Consider the following 19,480-nt stretch of genomic DNA (forward strand, 5'->3'; position numbering starts at 1 on the left):
CCACCCGTCCAAAATACCCATGAACTCCCTATGCATTTTTCTGATGCAAACATACATCTAGTCTCTTTCCTTTCCCCTCTGTTTTCCATATAACTTCATTTTAATTTACCTTGCCTTCCCCCATACTATTTTCTTTAGCTTTCTCTTTTCTTTGACGATTAAACCCTTAAATATATACTATCCTGTACTGTACGTACTCTATAGCAAGTCCATTCCAATTCGGCCTGTCCGTACATCAGCTGATGGCACAGCCTCATGACGACCAGTCTGGTCATGCAAAACAGACGGAGCAAAATCTCTGGGAAACCTCCTCTGCGATTACCCATCATTGCTCCCAAGGAAGATCTTTTTGACGCCTTTGCGAAGTCCGAAAAGGCCTTGATCGCTCCACCGCGCATCCGCTTGCCTCCGCGATCTCGTACCGGTTGCTGGTAAGTGATCTTCTCTATCTGATGACTCAACCCCGAATGCAAAGCTGATCTCATCTAGGACATGCCGAGTGAGTTCTTTGTTTGTGTTATATTAAATCGGACGAAAAGCAGTTGATTGATTGGTGATTTTTCGTTTGGTTTCCAGAGTCGAAAGGGTAAGTGGCTTGGAGAACTGCTCCCGTCTCAATCTCGTGGCTGACACACATTCTCCAGTCAAATGTGATGAAGGACACCCGCAATGTAATGTATGGCATTTTTCACGCTTTTGCTAATCTCCACACGTTTGCTTATACTTCTTGACAGCAATGTACACGTCTAGGCCATACTTGCGATTATCGCCCACGGCTGGCCTTTCGCGATGATACCCCTCGTATCATGGGCCGCATGGCCGATGTGAAGACAAATGGTCACGTCGTTTGGGATCGTAAGCACCTTCTTTGTCAAGAGAGGTTTTTTTAATAGCACTGACTAGAAGTAGTCACTTCGCCGGGTTCTAATGATGAGAGAACCGATTATTTCTCTTCCGGGGATTCTCTTCCGCCCTTTTTCCTGCTCACTTCGGACGAAGAGCGGGAAAGGAAAGCAGAGGCGTTTAGTCCCGGCACGTACCATGTCGTCATGACACCCGACAGTTTCTCCTCGCTGCCAGAGTATGCAGATGAGACAATTGAGAAAGCTAGATCAAATCCAACCAGCGAGTGTAGAAGCTCTGTGGCTAGTAGCCCCACAAGCGCGGCCAAGGGCGACTCCAGTTCGAAAGATCATGATCCTAATGTGGTCATTTTGAAGACTTTTGAAGATGCTACTCGCCGCTCGTCGTCGAATGGGAGGATCACGAGGATCTCGCCAACATCGGAGATCTCAGATCCTTTCTGCAATCTGTCTCTTTCTCCAACTTTCACTTCACTTCCTTCGCCGGATGTGAAGGTAGAAAAGATGACTTTCTTAGGCCCGCGCCTTGATCCGAAAGGTCAGGATTCTACGATCTTTTCTCACTTCCGTCGAGTCGTATGGCGGCAGTTGTTCCCTCATGACCATAGGCTCGATGATTCTCGTGGATCTGATAGTCATTTTATGACTCTTAGCATGGACTTCCTAGAGCAGGAAGCCACTCGGTTCCCTCCTGTGGGTATTGTCATTATTGAGCCACTGTCCGTTGCTAACAAGAATCACAGCTTTCCCATGCTATGATGGCTGTATCAGCCCTCAGTCTCTCGCACAGCGGCACAAGTCACAATGTCGATGCGCTACAATATTATCAACAAGCTTTTCCCTCGCTTCAAGTCAGTCTACGGAATAACGATGATCTTGTTTCTGACGGACTATTTCTTACCCACTTCCTGCTCCTGATCTACGAGGTAAGAGAATTCCATCGGCAATTCCTTCTAGTCTAGATACTGACATCTTTCAGATCGCAGCCGCTGAGCCACACGGCTCGAATCTCTGGTCTCACCATATCTCTCGTCTCCTTCACATCGCATTCCTTCGACGGGCCAAATATGGCCAGGAACCCCACCCATTTATCCTCTGGTGGGTGTGCCACATTGATTTATATGCCCTATTCAGTGGAGCAGGGACGGGAGGGTTCGTACAAGCCGTCATCGATCATCAGATGCTCCCTGGATCGGAATGTCTTCTCTACCCTTCTGCCCCAGAGGGCTACAGTGTGATTTACTCCGACGAGCATGAAAGTCTACCAGTGATCATGCGTCTGTACCACGATACATTCCGACTAGCCGCTCAACTTGGGTTTTTGGCTACTCGCCTTCGTCATGATAAACAGAATGTGCCCTTCGAAGAGTTTGATAAGAGATCTCAGGAATTAAGCGACTTGCGCCAGGCTTTCGGGAGACTATGGGAATCCCCCGATGTCGCCTTCTTACATCAACATCAGGATAACCTCCCGCGGCGGTCTCGGGAATTTATGCAGCAGGTCAGTTCTTTCCGCTCTCACTCTCTCCATCTACTGGGGAAAAAAAAAGTGAACCTAACTCTTTATAGTCCGCTACACTATACCACGTTTGTCAACTCTTCTCCTACAGCAGCATGTGGCCCGGACAACGTGTCGAGTCCGAGTTCTCCCCAGACGCAGAGATAGACCACCACGTAACAGAGATCCTGCGCTTAGCCGAGCGAACTACACACACTCGACGGGCTGATCGACACTTCCTCGTCTTCCCCTTATTCCTAGCAGGTGCTACGGCATCAGCTAGTGGATTGAAGATGATGGCAATGGAATTGATGACTAGCATGGAAGACGAGGAAGATGGTATGGGCCGCAATGCTGCAACAACTCGTGCAATCCTCCAGATTGTCTATGAGCGGCAGTTGGAGCGACTCATGCATGTGGGTCATACATTGGATGTGGACTGGTCTGACCTGATTGCTCAAGAGGGGCTTCAAATGGTTAATTTCGGGTTTTGATTGGACAATGGAGTTTTTGATTTTTGATTTTTCGGGGGGTTGAATAGCATAGGCGCTACAAGGGCATATTTGTATTTATGGGGACTATGAGGGTTGTATGTTAGCATGATTGACGATGGATATGGGCTGTATTTTATAGAGACGAATATGTTTGATGGAACTGCATGACCCATAGATTAGACTGTAAACAGAGATCAACATCTAAACTACATCTGGTCCCCCTGAAGTTCTCTGTAGTCCTATGTAGCACATAACATGCAGGCCCCAAGGCAGCAACTTGTGATGATTCTCGTCACCTGCGGGGTCGGCGTCTCGCTCAACTTGGCGGCTACAGAAAATCTTCCTGTTCCTTCGGCATCTCTTTTTTCTTTTTCTTCTTACTCTCGGACATCTTCTACGAATTGATGAGATAGCCCCGAAGATTTCCCCGTGCCCCGCATCTACTGAACGATCTTCGCGCTTGTCCTCGTAATTGGGACTACTACCTCGACGCACTCTGCTGTGGCTGAATTCTGTCTTCTGCAGCTTCAAGCCCAGCCGCAATTTCTCAGAATGAATAGTAGCAGCCGTGCCCTTCACTCCGAGGAGCTTTTCCTCAATGACCGCCCAGCAAGACAAGAATCACCCACCATCGGCCCTCTCCGTATCAACAAACGGGACTCGTCATCTCCAGCATCGGCCGCGGGCTCCAGTTCCCCGCCTAACGCCCCGCTACCCTACCCAGATGACCGCCAACGTCTCCAGATGCACACCTCAAATTCAAACGACCGACATCATGACAACATTAAACATGGGTCTTCGCCAGTTGGTCCTGGCTCAGGCACCGTGAGTCCAAACGAATACCCAACAGCGCTCCGGCCGCGGGACGGCCGTGAGCCCCGAGTCGCAACATTAGCCGAACGAAGAGGAGCAGCTCCAAAGCCGCTGCCCGAATCTCCCAGCTACGATGCGCCAGACCGCGAAGCCTTAGCTGCAAGACCGTACCCCCGACCCCCAGCCAGTCTACCACCGGGCCCACCAGAGCCACCAGTAAATCCAACTCAATACGATTACCGTCAACAATACTACCCGCCCCCGCAACGCCAAAGCTCAATCTCTGCAGCCCGTCCCCCGTCAATTCTACAGGCCGCGCAAGGCCCGCTCAATCGCATTAGCTCCATATCGACAACCCGCGCACAGCTTGGCTCACCCCCGCCACCAGAGACTCCTATCGTTGAACCGGGCCAGCAGCCCGCTTCGGATATTGAGGCCCGCTATGCTGCTGCTGGTATCGCGGGCACTGGAACCCTACAACGTATTCAATCGCATAACGTCGCTGCACAGCGACGAGCTGACCAGTACTCCGGACAGCAGCCGACTTTGCCGCCGCAACAGCAGCAACAAGAACAGCAGCAGCAGCCACGGCGCCCGTGGACTCCCACTGAACAGCCTGGGTCCCAGCCTCATGGACCTCCTATGGTTTATCAGGGTGATGAGTTAGTCAATGATGATAATCAGTCGACTGCTGTGCATCCGGGTCAATACGGCAGTCCGCCACCTCAGATGCCGGGGTCTAATGGCACTCCACCGCCTCAGGCTCGCCTGGGTCAAACTAGCAGCCCAGCACTACAAGCTCATCCGGGCCAATACAACAGCCCCCCACCTCAGGCTCATCCTAGCCAGTACGGTGGATCACCATCCCAAATGCACCCTGCATCTGGGCTACAGCAGCTACAGCAGCAACAGCAGCAAGAACAGCCAGGAAGAATTGCACCCAACGCTTCGGAACAAGACATGGACCGAATGCGTCTCAGCTCCTCTCCCCCTCCCGCCTACTCAAGTGTATCTGGTCCTTCTGCTTCGAATGGGTATCCTAATGAAAAGCAAAGCGGTGCGGTGTTAGCGGCAGCCACAGCAGCTGCAGCTCCAGCTGCTGCTGGAGCCGCAATGATGCACCCAGCCTTAGTAAATCAACCCATTCCTGCCACAAAAACGCCTTCCCCTGCACCCGCAGTCTCGCCTCAGGATCATCCCGCTTTTGCGAATGACCAGAGACAGCAACAGCAGCAGCAAACAAACCAACCCCCACAGGCTTCTGTTGCTAATGACTTGTCCGGCTTCCACCACCAGACAATCCAGGTAACTTCTCCGGGGCCCTCTAGCGCAGGTCCAGCATCTCCACCACCTCTTCCGGAGGGATGGATTGCCCACATGGATCCAAACTCAGGCCAGTATTACTATATCCACTTGCCCACGCAATCCACTCAGTGGGAGTTTCCGAAGGGACCCACGCCGCTTAATCTCAACGAAACGCCCTTGTCCCCGGTGGGAAGTGTGTATAGCGCCCACCCGCTAGTTTCTCCGGGTCTGTCGGCTTTTGGAAAGCCTCTAGCATCACCAGGTGTGCCTTTGACCCCTGGGTTCGAAATCCTACAGTCTCCTATAGTGTCCGGGTTCTCTGGGCCTCCTCCGAGTAGTGGCATGGATCTGTACAAGAACACTCCAACCAACGGTGTCTACTTTGGTCCTTATCTGCGTTACACCAACATGGATCTCGAGCACGGAGTCTGGATGGGATCTATCTTGCTTGTGACAGATGCCGCGCAGCCACCCACGATTCATATGCACCAGAGTCTAGACTTGTCTCCAAATCCGAGACAATTGAAGGCAGTCAGCATTGCCGCCCATCAACGCTGGACTTTCTATAGGTATGAGATTGATCTGCAGATGGACGATGCGGGTCCTGCGAAATGGACCTACGCCATCACGTCACACCTTGGCTGCACTCGCTATGAGTTCCTTGTCGCTGGTCGATACGAGACGAACTGGCGGTTCATTGCTACCTCTGGAAATGACTTCTCGCTCAATGTAAATGCTGGTGAGCGGGCTCGTTTGGGGGGCGTCGGTTACATGTGGAAGGATATTATGCAAAAACACAATGAGATTGGAGGCTTCCACGCCCAATTGTGTCTAGGGGGTCAGATTTATGCGGATCGCATGTGGAAAGAGATTCCATCTCTCAAGCAGTGGTTGGCTATCAGCGGAAAAGAGGCTAGAAAGAACGCTCCTTGGACAGCAGCTTACCAGCAGGATGTGTCTTACGCATACTTCCATTACTACACCAGCCATTTCGATCAACCCCACATAAGGGAGTCGTTTGCGCAGATCCCTTATGTCTGCCAGATTGACGATCATGACATGTGAGTCGCCCATACAGCAATAGCCAAGAGCAGCACTAACATGCATAAAAAGCTTTGATGGATTCGGCTCGTATCCCGAGCATATGCAGTTCTCGAACATGTTCAAGAATATCGGCCGTATCGGCATTGAAATGTACCTCCTCTTCCAGCACCACACTACCCTCGACATCCTCCGTAATGTCAACAACGACATGGACCTCTTCACCATCACCGGCACAGGCTGGCACTTTGTTAAATATCTAGGCCCCGGCGTTGTCGTCGTCGGTCCAGACTGCCGCTCGGAAAGAAACCCACATCAGGTAATGGCCGGCCCCACGTACCAGGGTCTCTTCCCGAAGGTTGCAATGCTACCACCGAGTGTGCAACACTGTCTCTGGATGGTCGCCGTGCCACTCATCTATCCCCGTCTAGAAGCGGCAGAACACATCGTCCAGACCGTCGCAACAGGAAAGCGAGCCGTGACCGGCGCGTACAATGTGCTAGGCAAAGTAACCAGCTCAGTAGCCGGAGTGGTCGGTGCCAAAGAATTCGTTGGCTCAGGCTTTGACTCTGTGAAGCGAGCCGTAGGCAAATCCGGACTGATGGGCGGTATACTGAGTCCATTTGGCGAATTCAACTCGATGGACGAGCTACGCGACCAATGGACACACGACTCGAAGGTTCGTCCCCCTACTCACCAAATCCATAACTACTATCCTATCGAAATTAGATCCATACTAACCCTAAGCCAGGATCTCGAACGAACATACCTCATCCGCACACTGCAAGGCATCGCACACCAAAAATCAATCCGCATGACCTTCCTCTCCGGCGCCGTCAACGTCTGCGGTGCAGGTCTCGTCCACGACCCCTCAAACCCTTCAGACCACAAGACAATGTACCAACTCATCGCCTCCTCCGTCGTCAACACTCCACCCCCGTCATATGTCATCAAGCTCCTACACAGCCACAGCAAGCCTCTCTATATCCCCTCCAACGGCCACAGATCCTCAGGCCAGGTGAGCGATACCAAGGAAGATATGATGGAAATCTTCCAGACGGACGTCAACGGACAGCCCCGTGAGCACCGCAAGCTCATGGCGCGTCGGAACTACGTCGCTATTGTCGCTTATGATCCCGAGACGATAAATCCTTCATATGGCCATATACCTTCCGGGGCTCATAAGTTGAGTCTTGCAGCAGACTTTATGGTTCAGGGGGATGGGGCGCTGGGTAGTGTGGTTAAGTTTGGACCTGTGATTGTGCCGAGTTTAGATCACGGTCGGTGATAATGTTTGAGGGTCTTTTGTCTTTTATACATGTATCAGGGGGTCCTTTGGTTTTGATCGTTGTCTTATTTCCCACACAGCATTCTTACTGTTCTGCTTTGATGGTTGTTTGGAATTGCTGCTTTTGGGCGTGTTTGCATGTCTGCCTGCCATTGTCTTCCCTGCTCCCCTAGCCTGTTTGATTACGTCGAGATAATTACACCGCTGTTTTGACTTGATACTTGGCTCGGCTTGCAATTGCTTTCGAGTAACAATATCAGAAATGAAATTATAGAGATCGGACTACAACGACATTTCTCTCAAAGCAAGGTATCTGACAATGCGCAAATTGGGACATCCGGGGTACACTAACCGTGAATATAGCAGCCAACGCCAGTATCCAGTCCGAATAGATAGAGATACACTCTACCCAGTTGGATCTCCCCCAGGAACACAAAGACCAATTCGCCAAAAATAATCTCGATGAGCATAAAACAGCTCCCAAAGCCGATACCTCGCCGGTATAAGAGACCAATCCCACCGGAGAGGCGATAATCCATCCTCACAATCAGCAATATCCGGACTCTCAAATCCCAAGACCGCCTGCTCCTCAGAAACATCTCTACGACCCCCATCACGCCCACTCGACAGACACGCCTCCCCACCAGAACCAGACCCGGCCAGTCCAACAGGAACATTCAAATCCCGATATAATTCAGCCAAAGCCCCCTCCGCCCCGCCGCCCGCAATACATCCTGAATCCTCCGCACCAGCACAATGAACCACATCCGCCCTCCGTGGTGGCAATCCCTCCCTCATGATAAAAACCTCCCCAGAATGAGGACTATATCCCCACTCAGCAAGCGGCAGCCTAGGAACCGGATCCCCGAAATGCGTGACACGACGGAACCGCTGACCCCCTTCAAGCGAGGGAATCGACATCCCATCCACGAGCCCGAATTGCTCATCGAGGAATGCCGCAAACGCCCCGTTCCCGATCATCGGCTCCCCGAACGTCGTCACCGTCGCATCCCAGCCCGTGAGACGCATCTCCAGTCCTGCTAGTGCTGCGACCGCGCCGCCAAGGGAATGGCCGACTAGCGTTACGGCGTAATCGGGGTAGTTTTGGCGCAGGGTGGTGACGGCTGGAAGGATTTCTGTTCTGGTGTGAAGCCATGAGCGCATGAAGCCCGCGTGGACGGTGCAGTTTTCGCAGTGGGGATCTGCGGGAATAAGGGTTGTGGTGGATTTTTCTTCCGGATCTGGGTAGGGGATGTAGGCTTGGGGATAGGCGGAGAGGTCGATTATGGTGTTTGTGATGGAGTAGGTGCCGCGGAAGGCGAGGATGATTTGTTTGGCGGTGGGGGTGTGGGAGAGGGCTATGTAGCCGCATGAGTCAGAGAGGAGAACGCCCGTATTCCAGGTCTGTGCGGCGCGTTGGTTGGGTTAGTGGGTTGGGTGTCCTCGTGGAGATGAGTGTCGTGCTTGGGAGGAGGTAGGTGACTCACAGTTACTAGTTCTAGATCTGGGAACTCGTCGCAGCGGCTGAGGCACTGGAATGGTTGCTGTACTCCCGTTGTTCCGACGCAGTATGAAATGTCTACGAGCCGGGATAACTCTTCCAGGGAGTTGAATAGGTCGGTTGATATATGCTTCTCATTCCGGGCAGTGACGAGGCTCAGGAAACAGATGTATAGCAGTAGATGAGATAACAAAGTGCTAGTCATGGCTGAACATTTTGATTTTGGTAGGAGGGACGGGGTAATTCATCATTAAAGGAAGAGAACAAACCCTTGTAGTGTGGAGATTTGACTCCAGGGCTGAAATCCGGGGTAGCTCCATTATGTCATCGATTTCCTTCATTGGACCGATCTTGGGGCACTACCCCGGGGAGTACGGAGTACTTGGGTCTACAACTACAACTACAACGTACATGTGTATGTGAAAGCAATGACCTTGTAATCTGAATGCTCACGAGGGACTGGAATGTGCTCGAAGAATTCTATCCAATACTATATGCATGCTGACTATGGACTAAGGCCAGTATTAAAAGGAAGTTCAAATCAGGCGGCCCAAATGACAACACGACCGTCGACACCGCTCGCTATGACAAGATGCATTAGTCTCTCGTTGATTCCAGGAGTTTGGGGCAATCTTACTGCTGAAGGAGCTCACAACCCCATTAGCTTCTTCGTGGGCCCGGATGGTGTGAACAGTGTTCTGGTGGGTAGACTTCAGCTTGGTGTCCGCCTGGGCCTGGCCCTTGAGGTCCATCTGCCGGAACATGTTCAAGGCAGACTCTTCGCGGGCATCCCCAGCTTCTCCAGCCTTATTCTCCAGAGAGCCGGCAAGTTGCCACCCATTCTCATCGCCGCGGAAACGGAAAGGCTTACAGTCCTGCATACGGTTAGCGCAAGCCATTGTGTTACTGGAAAAAAAAAAAAACTGAAACAACTTACATGTCCAGCAGCGATGATCTCGGTCTCGCCATTCCAGATAAGGCTGTTGAGCGGCAGCAAACGGGTCGCGATATTCAACATCGCCCGCGGGGGCTGCTCCGGGGCGCTGGGATACACAACAGTAACACTGCTATCGTGTCCAGTAAAGGCGAGCGCGTTTCCACTAGGAGAAAAGGCAACACCCTGGATCCAACCAGCGGTATCATTCAGGTATTCACCACAGATGGTGTTGAAAGGGAGGCGCTCTCCCCATGCACTCGGCTCCGGGCGGGTATCAATGCCCTTGATGAAGCTCGAGAAGACTCGGGCGTGAGAGTCGGTCGATCCGGCTGCCAGCAGGACGGAGTTCGGGTGCCACGCCAGGGTTGTAATAGTGCTGCGAATAGGCTTCTTGATGTGCTTCGAGATCCACCAGTCGTTCTCTTCTTCGAAGTAGCAGACTGCAATCGCTCGAGCGCCGGAGCCGACGGCGAACTTCTGCTCCGACGGAGACCAGCGCACAAAAGTTGCAGCGCGGTTTATTCGGAGAAGGACCAGAGTAGGTTTCCATCCGGTCGGAGTCTGCTCCCAAACGTAGGCATTACGGTCTATGGAGCGACCACCTGTTAGGTATTGTACATGGAACACTAAAAAGAGCCGTGCCAAAACATACCCTGAGAGCAAGTGACAATTCGACCACTCTTGGGAGCGATATCAACGCTGGTGACCGTCTTTTCGTGGCCCTTGAGCTCGTCGCTCAACGTGAACTTGTTACCTGATTGTTGATACAGTTCCACATTGTTCTCCCGAGCGACAGCAAGTGTCTTCTTGTCGGATGAAAAAGAGTGGTCTGCAATTGGTGCATGGAAGAGATGGTGAACTTGAGGAGCGGCCATGTTGGATGTAGTTACGACAGGAGGATCTCTCTACCGTCGTGTTTGTGTACTTGGTTGTGTAGTTCAGGAGGGGAGCTGGGTGATGACGGAGACGCTTAGTAAGGGAACACATCACATGACCCCAAGCTACTTTTTGTGTCGAGGTTTTGAGTGGCCATGGACACAGCACGCGATTGAGCTTTATTTCTCCCATACACTATCCTATTTACTCTTCCCATCAGACTTTAATTCCTCGCACCTTTCTAATTATCCGAATAATGGCTTCAAAATCATTGCCCGCTCGGGGAGGCCCTGACAGTAAGGCCATTGCTACCGGCGCTCCCAATCAGACGTGAGCTTGCCCTTCCAAGTATAGGAGACTGTCGCGCATTGGTGCTAACAACTCTTAGACTCTACTGCACAAATTTGCCCGACCGAAGGATTCAGAAAAATGATCTCCGAACGGCACTCTATGCCCTGTTCTCTACATACGGCACCGTTCTCGACGTGGTGACCATGAAGACCGTCAAAATGCGAGGCCAGGCCCACATTGTTTTCAAGGATGTCCAAGCTAGTACACAGGCACTGCGGGCTTTACAAGGATTCGAATTCTTCGGGAAACAGATGGTATGTAGTCATTATCCTTCTACCGTCGCAAACACCCGCTCACTCAAGGTCCAGAAAATTGTTTACGCCAAAGGATCCTCGAATGTCATTTCCAAACTTCGCGGCACATATGTTGCGCCAGTTGAGGCTGCGCCAGCCCCAGTCTCGACAGACCTCCAAAAGTCTATCTTCGGTGGTCCTCCGGGCGCACTCCCCGCCCGACCGACGACCGAAGCTAATGGGGAGGCCCATGGCTTGAAGCGACCGCGTGAAGAAGAAAGCGACAACGAAGAGACCCCGATGGACGAAGATAGCGACGTGCCTATGGAAGCTTCCTCAGATGAGGAGTAATCTAATGATTCGGGGCCCTACTGTGGACTGAGAGAGAAACTTAAAGTCCTCGCTTTGCATTTGGATTTTTTTTTATTCCCCAGCGTTTCCACCATATGCAAGAGTACTGGCTGGTACTGTGCTAAGCGAAAAGCTCGCGTGGGACGTGCAGGTTCACGCAATGACCTACAAGGCCGAGCCAGATGAGGAGATATGACCCAGGAGTGACGCTCTGTGCGTCTGCAATGTTCGCCATGGCATCCGCGGTGTTGCATGGGTGGACAAAAAAGGCCGGGGCGCCAGAGTCAGGATGGTACTACAAGAAAAAAGAAAAAAAAAACAAAAAGACATGAGCTCTTGTCACGAGGATCGGAGAATGCACCTACACCCATACTAATCCCGCCCATTACACCCACACTCTTCAATTCTTGCCTGTACCGTTCCGGTACGACATACTGGTAGACTTCGTCTAGTCCGAGTGGGCCGTGGTTGTGCCACCTGAGGCCAAAGTACAAGACGGGGACCTGATATGTGGGGGACAACAAGATGTCATAATCGATCTGTAAGCTGGGTTGAGGTTTGACGCGAACGAGGGCTTCCTGCGGTGAAGAGTCAGGACAAGTGGACGGAGGACACGTCCCCTGGAGGGGCTAGAACTCTACAGACCGGATCCTCGTCTTCCTGTGATTCTTCAAGGTCCTCCAGCGCTGAGGATTCTCGCGGGCTAGGGATATCGACCCATTTTGTTATTCTGAGGCTGGTTCCATCTGACTAGTTCCATCCAATCCATATATTTCTCATCAGTTCTTTCTTCTTCACTTCATACAACAAGGGACCAAATGTGGTTTAGTGGTTGTGTGAATAAAATGAATACCTTCATGAGCAATCGAACGGTGGACCAGCCAATATTTTGGGCCGAAGTGCATCGATCGACGAGATCTTGACATGCACCCTCAAACTCGGACTGCACCAGGAAGGGAAATGCAGAACAAGATGCCGCCATGCAGCTCCTAGTGAGAGGTCACTCAAGTACCCCGTGTGGAGCACCAGCGTGCCCGGATGCAGACGCTCAGTGAACGCAGTGTGGCCAGGGTATGGGGGTTTTCGCAAGAGTAAGAGCACTTGACCTTGCCACTTGTCACTGTCAAATCAGATACATGTGTAAGGTCATCCCATAGAGAAAGAAAAACAGCAAAAAGCGAAAAACGACAAGAAGAAAAAAAAAATTGTATACGAGAACGTCGATTGCGGTGGACCGGATACAGAAGAGAGAGAGAGAGAGGGGGAACAATGGAGTTGTCCAGAACACAAACATGGAAGGATGTATAGGGTACATCAATTTTGTATTACAAGGACACCTGAATTGAAAGTATTCAGTACCTCTCTCTTCCTGGTTGCAGTAGGTACCTTTTTTTTTTTTTTTTTTCGCGTGGAGCTGCATGCAGCTCCACTGCCAATGCCATGAGAACTTTTGAATGCTTGCGTCTGCTAGTACGGAGTACTTTGAATCTCACTCCACTTATGTATCGTATGTTTCCCCTTCCCTTCTAATTTCTATTGTTCGTTGTTTTTTTTTGCTTCTTTGGAAATTTTGTTTTTCGCTTGTCTATAACCTTAATGGCGATCGGATGGTGTTTTTGCCGATTTTGATCTACCCCTGATCTACCATCCTCCCCCGTGAACCGAGATCGTGAAATCGTGAAATCCTGAAATCCTGAAATCCTGAAATTCTTGAAATCTTGAATTCAAATCCTGCGTTGAGAAGGGAACTTCCCGGCTTTGAAGATTGGCTATTTGCCTTCAACGTTACCTCAATATTCCCGGTCATCTGTCTGCTCTCCAGTCCAACCAATTCCTGCATCGCACCCAATCTGAAACACGGACCCCCCTATCATCGCCGGGATTGTTGGGGAATCCTGAGCCGCCAATCGTACGCTCAATTCCAAATCCAGCGGTTGCACGAGCTTGGAGCTCGGATTGCGTGGGCAATCAGGGCGTGGCTTGACGTCAGTGGTCCGGGGGTGCGATCTAATCTGAAAAGCTCCTATCGGGACAAAGCTTGGAAATTCTCTAGGTCACTTCATTGTCGTGCGGGGGAACGGTGCTCGCGACCAAGCCCTTAATCTAATTGTATATCATTCTGGCTACCGCCCCCTACTACACTTGCCCAGTTGAATCTGGAGCAAATCTAATCTACCTGCATCGCATCTGCTTCTGAAGTCATGGGCAACTCCCTATCGAGCAAAGCCAAAGACGAGACCCACCGCTCCAACCGCCTTTCAAAGCCTCTGACCAAGAAGTTCAATGCCAGTCAAAGCTCTCAACGCCCCGAGGCAGACCCTTCAGCAATTAATCCAGGGCTGATCGGGTGGCAAAATCCTTGGGTGGGCAAAAATAGCCCCAGTGCCTCGGTGGAAAAAAGGGGCAGCTATTCCAAGAAGGCAGGGATCCCACCTACCCTCTTTGAAACAAAGTTGCCCGAAGAGACCCCGACTGAGGATCGAACCTCTGGTGATCAGAGTCCCACACAGTGTCGTCCAACCCGCCCAGCCCTGTTAAGCGCAACCTCTTCGAGAAGAACTTCGTACCAGTCGGAACCTTGGGAATCAGCTTCCCAATGCTCGCCTCTTCATGACCAGCCACCAAAACGGGCCAGTTCAACTAGAGTTCCCCTACAGAGACACAATAGCGCTGTCTATGAAACCCAAATTGGGGATGCGACATCTTCCAACACCCACTTTTTGGTTGGCAACCAACGGTTCTCGCTAACTCGTCGGCGATCGCTCCTGACCCGACCTGGGGTTGCCACAAGACGAGCATCAGTTGCCATTCGACGTGTCCCATCGCCCATTGGAGAGCCTGAAAACCCGATCGAGGATCCGACTGAGTCAACCGTTTTGCAATGGCCATTACCTTTGGCCCAAAGATCGCTGCGCCTGCCATCCCCAGTGCGGCCGGCGAGTCCAATGGATGCTCGATATACTCAGCTCGGCGCTCTCAAATTGGGGTCTTTGCGAGTTGTGAATGGCTCGGCCTCCCCATGTCCGAGCGAACGCATCCCTTTGGAGGGGTCCTGCGCTCCAGGTTCTGGGCTTGGCCTTGAAAACATAGAAGTCGTTGGGCCTAGCCGGGGGTCGACGCTGGAGATTCCCTCCTTGCCTGACTTGAAGAGATCGGACGATGTTCCGGACAGTCCATTCTCTTTCGAAAAGTCTCCCACTATCACAATCCAGCCTCGAAGAAAATCCCTATTCCCTGGGGACCCAGAAGATGAAGGGATTGTCCTCTGCGACGATACGAGAATCCAACTGGAGAAAGGCGTTTTGGACGTCGGTCTTTCCCGGAGCACGTCCCAATCCCTCACCAAGTCTGACAGTGGCTACAGCTCTGCCACCTCGGTTCATTCTATGCCGCGGAGTCGGACGCAGAGCTCTGCTGGCTCGCGGACATCTGGCTCATGTGGTGCGGACAGCTCAAAGAACGTCTGTCTCCTGAAAGACTTGAATTCAGATCGACCGGCCGATAAAGCGCTACAGAATCTGCAGACATCCCCGGATGACTGTTCAAGGCTTTATCCAGCCGCTTCTCGCTGGTACGATGCAAGTGTCCCTACTCCCCTCGCCCCGTCACGTTCGCGTCGGTCAACGTTGTGTGCGCCCCGATACACGGAATATTTCTCGCCGCGTGAATCTTTCGTCGAGTTCCAATCTACCGCCGTGATCTCTGTTCCATACCAGAGCCACCAAGGCTTTACTAGGGGGCTTTTGTATGGGGATCGACTGTCCATGAGCTCGTTTGGCCCTGCGTCTGCTACAAGGTCTGCCACAAGTGGAGAATCACAACTCAGTCACCAACGCCCAACTACTCAAACCAAGGAGCGACTTCGCAGGTCGGTCTCTGAGTACCAGATTCATGAAGGGTACGATACACAACTCTCTCGACCCAGAAGCCGACTGGGCAGTCGCATCTGGAGCAAGAACCCAGGCGCTGAAGTTCCTCCGCCGCCAACTATGACGTCTCCGGGTTACTTGCAGGAGGACCTTGACTTTGATGCTGAACTGGCTTCCTCTGAGCCGATGCGAGGCCGGCCCCGAAGCCGGAACAATGACTATCACCGTCGTCGGTTGACAAAAGCCCACCACCAGACGGATTTGTGCACATAACAACTGCTTTTCTTTGGTTTATTAATTTTTCTGGTCACGGTGTTCGTGGCCATTTTTTCCCTTTGGATGTTTTTCTTTTTTTTTTTTTTTTTTTTTTTTGGATCTTGCCTCCTTTGCCTAAGGCGTCTACAAAAGTTTTGTGGAATTTTGGACTTGGGCGGGAGTTTTGACACAATTTTGGATATGGAGTCTTATTAGGTATACCCTTTTTTGGAATTGGAAGGGGAATTGGTAGGAATCACTGGCGTTATGCACAAAATCCATGAGTTCTGTCCGCAATCAAATGTCGTTTCGCAATTTTAGGCTTGGCCTTTCAATCTGATCCCTGGAATGCATGTCACCGATGAGATGCGATCTTAGGCTTCGGCCATCTGGTCATCCTTTCTTTGCACATCTCTCACCGTGTAACTGGCTCCGTGGTTCAGCGCTTCCCTGGCTATTCATCTATGTGAAGTAAGGGCATCCAGTCAGACACGGGGGCTTTATAGTTTAACATGCCAGGCGCAGGGTCGAAGTAGCCAAGTTCTTTACAGCCCACCCAGCAATGCAGATGCATATTAAGTGTCTACAGGCGGGATAGCAATAAGATAAACGTCAATTTAGATTATTCCTCATCACTAAGTCAGATCATAAAAAGTACAAAATACAGGAAAGAAACGCCGCCCGGAGATCCCAATGCAATCAAAGATATCAAGCCCACGGATTTGAATCCAATGGCACTGTGACACTCTTTTTGTCGATATCAAATCACAGGATCCGAATCTTCTTCGGCGTAGGAGCCGCCTCTTTCGGCACGACAACAGATAGGACACCATTCTTCAGACTTGCGCGAACAGAGTCCTGGTCAACACGCGCGGTGAAGCTAAAAGTGCGCTGGAAGTCACCGACCGACCTCTCCTTGGCCCAGTAATGAGGCTGGTCCTTCATGGCGGAGTGCGAAGGAGCGTTGGAGGCAGCGGTGTCGGCCGAGCTAGTCGACTCTGCGTCCTCGTCTTCAACCGTGGCTTGGCGCCAGCCTGCAGGAGACGAGCTGCGACTTGAGCTGGCATCGTCATTGCTGTCATCATTGATGTAGTCACGGCCTGAGTGGCCCTTGATCACGAGGGTGTGTGGATCGGTGAATTCGATCTCGATGTTGCTCTGGTCCACGCCTGGGAGTTCGCCGTCGAGGTGGTAGGCATTTGTCAGCTCGCGCACGTCGAATGCCGGTGCGAAGGAGGAGCTGCGTGCTTGAGGCTTGGAGCACAGGTAGGACTTGGGACATTGGCGAGACTTGTAGTGGTTGGGTGCCTCGTAGTCATTGAGGAGGAAGAGTGGTGAGAGGCCGGATTGTGTGAAGAAGGCCATTGTTTTGGATTTGAGAGATTTTTTGGTTTGAGGAGATATTGACAGATGGATAGATAGAAAGTAAGAAAGTATCTGAGAGAGGCTGTGATGATGGTGTTCTGTTTCATTTGTCCTGGAATATCTGCCATTTTATATCTCTGTTCGACGGCCTTGGATGTTGATTTCCTATACTTCGGCCGAAGCATCTAGAAGCTTGTGGCGCAGTCTACCAGCCGCCAGCAACTTCAGGACACAACCACACTCCATTCCACACCCGATTCTAACAATCCAATAGCTTTTGACAAATCCATTTTTCTTGAGTGCAGAATTGATTGGTAATTACTTTATGAAGCTCAAAACTTCCAATCTTTACAAGGAGTCAACAGTTTGGTACAGTAATTTAGGCAGAACACACCATGACAAAGCTCTACTGACCCAATAGTCCATGCAACACTATGGTATATTATTCTACAAAATGCCTCCAAAACAGGGCTTCAACCCAATAATGCGTTGCCATGTCTTTTGCGACAGCTCTTCAACGTGTCCCAGGATTCCGTCTTCTGGGGAACCGGCGACGCTGGAGATCTCCGATTCTATTTCAATGAGTAAACTGGTGGAGACAAGAGGCTGAAAGAGATGAGACATACAACACTATAGCCGTGTAGGCGTCCCCAAACCCTAAGATTCTGGGGTCTGGCACCGTCCGCTCATCGGATATTGCGGATTCCCGGGGTAGCATATAACTCGAGCTGTCGATGACCTTTGCGCAGGAGATATTCGACGGTGCTAAAGTCTTTCTTATTCACCGACAGGTGCTTTTGGAACTCCGCCCTATAGTCCATCTTAGCCGGATTGCACCGGTATCTAGGGGGGATGCCGTCGGAAAGGAAAAGGGAAGGAAAGGACTGCGAGAAAGGCAATTGATAGAGCCTTACCGGGCATATTTCCTGAAATTGATCCTGGAGTCCTACAATAGAATCGGTATCAGCTGGGCTGGACGGGCGATGAGGTGAGATAACCCACCTCGGGCTTATTTCGGATCTCCCGCAGGCATTTGCGATATAGAGACAAAACGTCTCTCTGTAGACCGGAGAGCCGAGCCATTGCGAATTTCACTGTGAAGAGGGGAAAAGAGTGCGAATCATTGGGGTGGAGCTGGAGATGTTTCCGGGGAAAAAGAGTGTCTTTCCCGAGTACTCAGAGATCACCCTTCTTAATCCCCTCGAACTTCTGAACTTCCCTGCATATTTCGCGATGTCTACCTTTACTGTGAGTAAGATTAATCTCGATCATTTCAACATAGAAGACAGACCAAAAAAAAAATAAAAAAAAAAAACATTTCGATCAATTACGTGATTGAAAGTACTCATTGCATCAACATATGCTGATTTCCCATATAGCACCTCATCCGCTTCCTGGCCAAGGATGGCCAAGTCTATTACGGCAATGCTATTCTTCCATCTGGAGTGAGCGATATCGCTAAAACCACCAAAGCCAGGGTCATCCAGGGTGACATCTTCGGCGAATATCGGATTACCGAGCAGGTCGCAGATGTGAGAATGCTCCTCGCACCCCTGGCCCGTAAGGATATCGGCACAGTCCGATGCCTGGGTCTCAACTATGAGCAACACGCCAAGGAGTCCAACATGCCCATTCCTACGTATCCAATCCTGTTTTACAAGCCCATCACCTCGATTTCCGGGCCCGGAGATGATATTCCCGTGGCCCAAATAGCCCAGGAGGGCGAGGGTCTGGATTACGAGTGCGAACTGGTCGCTGTGATCGGCAAAGAGGCCACTAATGTCCCCGAAAGCAAGGCGCTGGAATATGTTTTGGGTTATGCTGTTGGTAACGATGTTTCCCACCGGGATTGGCAGATCAAACGGGGTGGTGGTCAGTGGTCACTAGGTAAGGGCTTCGACGGCTGGGCACCGTTTGGTCCTGGCATTGTTTCTTCCGAGGTGATTTCGGATCCCAACAATTTGGCTATCTCGACCAAGTTGAATGGGCAGACGGTCCAGTCTTCTTCGACGAAGGATATGATCTTCGGCGTGGCAAAGACGATAGCTTTCCTGTCTCAGGGAACTACACTCTTGCCTGGAGATCTGATCTTCACCGGAACGTGAGTACACTCAGATAAGCAAGTAAACGGCCGCTTGAATCCGATAGACTAACTATTTGACAGACCCCAAGGCGTGGGCATGGGCCGCAAGCCTCCTGTCTGGCTAAAGGACGGCGATGAAGTCGAGGTTGCGCTGGAGGGAGTCGGGTCCTGTGTCAACCGAGTGGTCTTTGACAAGCCTAGCGCCAAGCTCTAGATTCAATTCTCTTGAGCTTGCCTTGAGACCAGTGAAAGGGTTGGCACTGGTTCAAGTTGTGCATGGCTACTTGCGCGTTTCAGTCTTTGCAATTGATCAGTGTAGTTATTTGGACCCCAAAATTATCTTTGCATCCGTAATTC

General features: G+C 51.2%; 10 protein-coding genes across 10 annotated transcripts; 5 read left to right on the forward strand and 5 right to left on the reverse strand.

The window, feature by feature from the left end:
- Positions 1 to 19: 19 nt before the first annotated feature.
- On the forward strand, positions 20 to 2,855 carry Pdw03_4595 (WW/Rsp5/WWP; the record flags this gene model as incomplete). Its single annotated transcript, XM_014675502.2, has 11 exons — positions 20 to 60; positions 139 to 189; positions 252 to 431; positions 490 to 499; positions 577 to 586; positions 645 to 676; positions 735 to 855; positions 910 to 1,556; positions 1,607 to 1,789; positions 1,843 to 2,364; positions 2,433 to 2,855. The coding sequence occupies 11 exons, from the start codon at positions 20 to 22 to the stop codon at positions 2,853 to 2,855; spliced, it is 2,220 nt and encodes a 739-aa protein (XP_014530988.2).
- A 552-nt stretch (positions 2,856 to 3,407) lies between these two features.
- Positions 3,408 to 7,302, forward strand: Pdw03_4596 (WW/Rsp5/WWP; the record flags this gene model as incomplete). The annotated part of the gene is made up of 3 exons (XM_014675501.1): positions 3,408 to 6,034; positions 6,087 to 6,693; positions 6,766 to 7,302. 3 exons carry the CDS (start codon positions 3,408 to 3,410, stop codon positions 7,300 to 7,302), a joined length of 3,771 nt encoding a protein of 1,256 aa, XP_014530987.1.
- Positions 7,303 to 7,707: 405 nt separating this feature from the next.
- Positions 7,708 to 9,008, reverse strand: Pdw03_4597 (Extracellular triacylglycerol lipase, putative; the record flags this gene model as incomplete). Its single annotated transcript, XM_014675500.1, has 2 exons — positions 7,708 to 8,706; positions 8,790 to 9,008. 2 exons carry the CDS (start codon positions 9,006 to 9,008, stop codon positions 7,708 to 7,710), a joined length of 1,218 nt encoding a protein of 405 aa, XP_014530986.1.
- Positions 9,009 to 9,344: 336 nt separating this feature from the next.
- Pdw03_4598 (Actin-related protein 2/3 complex subunit 1A, putative) lies at positions 9,345 to 10,615 on the reverse strand (the record flags this gene model as incomplete). The annotated part of the gene is made up of 4 exons (XM_014675499.1): positions 9,345 to 9,385; positions 9,441 to 9,678; positions 9,741 to 10,327; positions 10,393 to 10,615. 4 exons carry the CDS (start codon positions 10,613 to 10,615, stop codon positions 9,345 to 9,347), a joined length of 1,089 nt encoding a protein of 362 aa, XP_014530985.1.
- A 257-nt stretch (positions 10,616 to 10,872) lies between these two features.
- On the forward strand, positions 10,873 to 11,551 carry Pdw03_4599 (U1 small nuclear ribonucleoprotein A, putative; the record flags this gene model as incomplete). The annotated part of the gene is made up of 3 exons (XM_014675498.1): positions 10,873 to 10,946; positions 11,005 to 11,221; positions 11,276 to 11,551. The coding sequence occupies 3 exons, from the start codon at positions 10,873 to 10,875 to the stop codon at positions 11,549 to 11,551; spliced, it is 567 nt and encodes a 188-aa protein (XP_014530984.1).
- A 121-nt stretch (positions 11,552 to 11,672) lies between these two features.
- Pdw03_4600 (Atg10p) lies at positions 11,673 to 12,410 on the reverse strand (the record flags this gene model as incomplete). The annotated part of the gene is made up of 4 exons (XM_066100783.1): positions 11,673 to 11,846; positions 11,917 to 12,129; positions 12,197 to 12,301; positions 12,357 to 12,410. 4 exons carry the CDS (start codon positions 12,408 to 12,410, stop codon positions 11,673 to 11,675), a joined length of 546 nt encoding a protein of 181 aa, XP_065956183.1.
- A 1,342-nt stretch (positions 12,411 to 13,752) lies between these two features.
- Pdw03_4601 (uncharacterized protein) lies at positions 13,753 to 15,693 on the forward strand (the record flags this gene model as incomplete). Its single annotated transcript, XM_014675496.1, has 1 exon — positions 13,753 to 15,693. The coding sequence occupies one exon, from the start codon at positions 13,753 to 13,755 to the stop codon at positions 15,691 to 15,693; it is 1,941 nt and encodes a 646-aa protein (XP_014530982.1).
- Positions 15,694 to 16,440: 747 nt separating this feature from the next.
- Pdw03_4602 (Heat shock protein, putative) lies at positions 16,441 to 17,040 on the reverse strand (the record flags this gene model as incomplete). Its single annotated transcript, XM_014675495.1, has 1 exon — positions 16,441 to 17,040. One exon carries the CDS (start codon positions 17,038 to 17,040, stop codon positions 16,441 to 16,443), a length of 600 nt encoding a protein of 199 aa, XP_014530981.1.
- A 514-nt stretch (positions 17,041 to 17,554) lies between these two features.
- Pdw03_4603 (Succinate dehydrogenase assembly factor 1-like protein A, mitochondrial) lies at positions 17,555 to 18,123 on the reverse strand (the record flags this gene model as incomplete). The annotated part of the gene is made up of 5 exons (XM_066100784.1): positions 17,555 to 17,612; positions 17,667 to 17,779; positions 17,826 to 17,850; positions 17,955 to 17,986; positions 18,043 to 18,123. 5 exons carry the CDS (start codon positions 18,121 to 18,123, stop codon positions 17,555 to 17,557), a joined length of 309 nt encoding a protein of 102 aa, XP_065956184.1.
- Positions 18,124 to 18,273: 150 nt separating this feature from the next.
- On the forward strand, positions 18,274 to 19,337 carry Pdw03_4604 (Fumarylacetoacetase, C-terminal-related; the record flags this gene model as incomplete). Its single annotated transcript, XM_014675494.1, has 3 exons — positions 18,274 to 18,288; positions 18,420 to 19,141; positions 19,205 to 19,337. 3 exons carry the CDS (start codon positions 18,274 to 18,276, stop codon positions 19,335 to 19,337), a joined length of 870 nt encoding a protein of 289 aa, XP_014530980.1.
- Positions 19,338 to 19,480: the final 143 nt, after the last annotated feature.

This window comes from Penicillium digitatum, chromosome 1, assembly GCF_016767815.1.
Source record: "Penicillium digitatum chromosome 1, complete sequence".
NCBI classification, from domain to species: Eukaryota; Fungi; Ascomycota; class Eurotiomycetes; order Eurotiales; family Aspergillaceae; genus Penicillium; species Penicillium digitatum.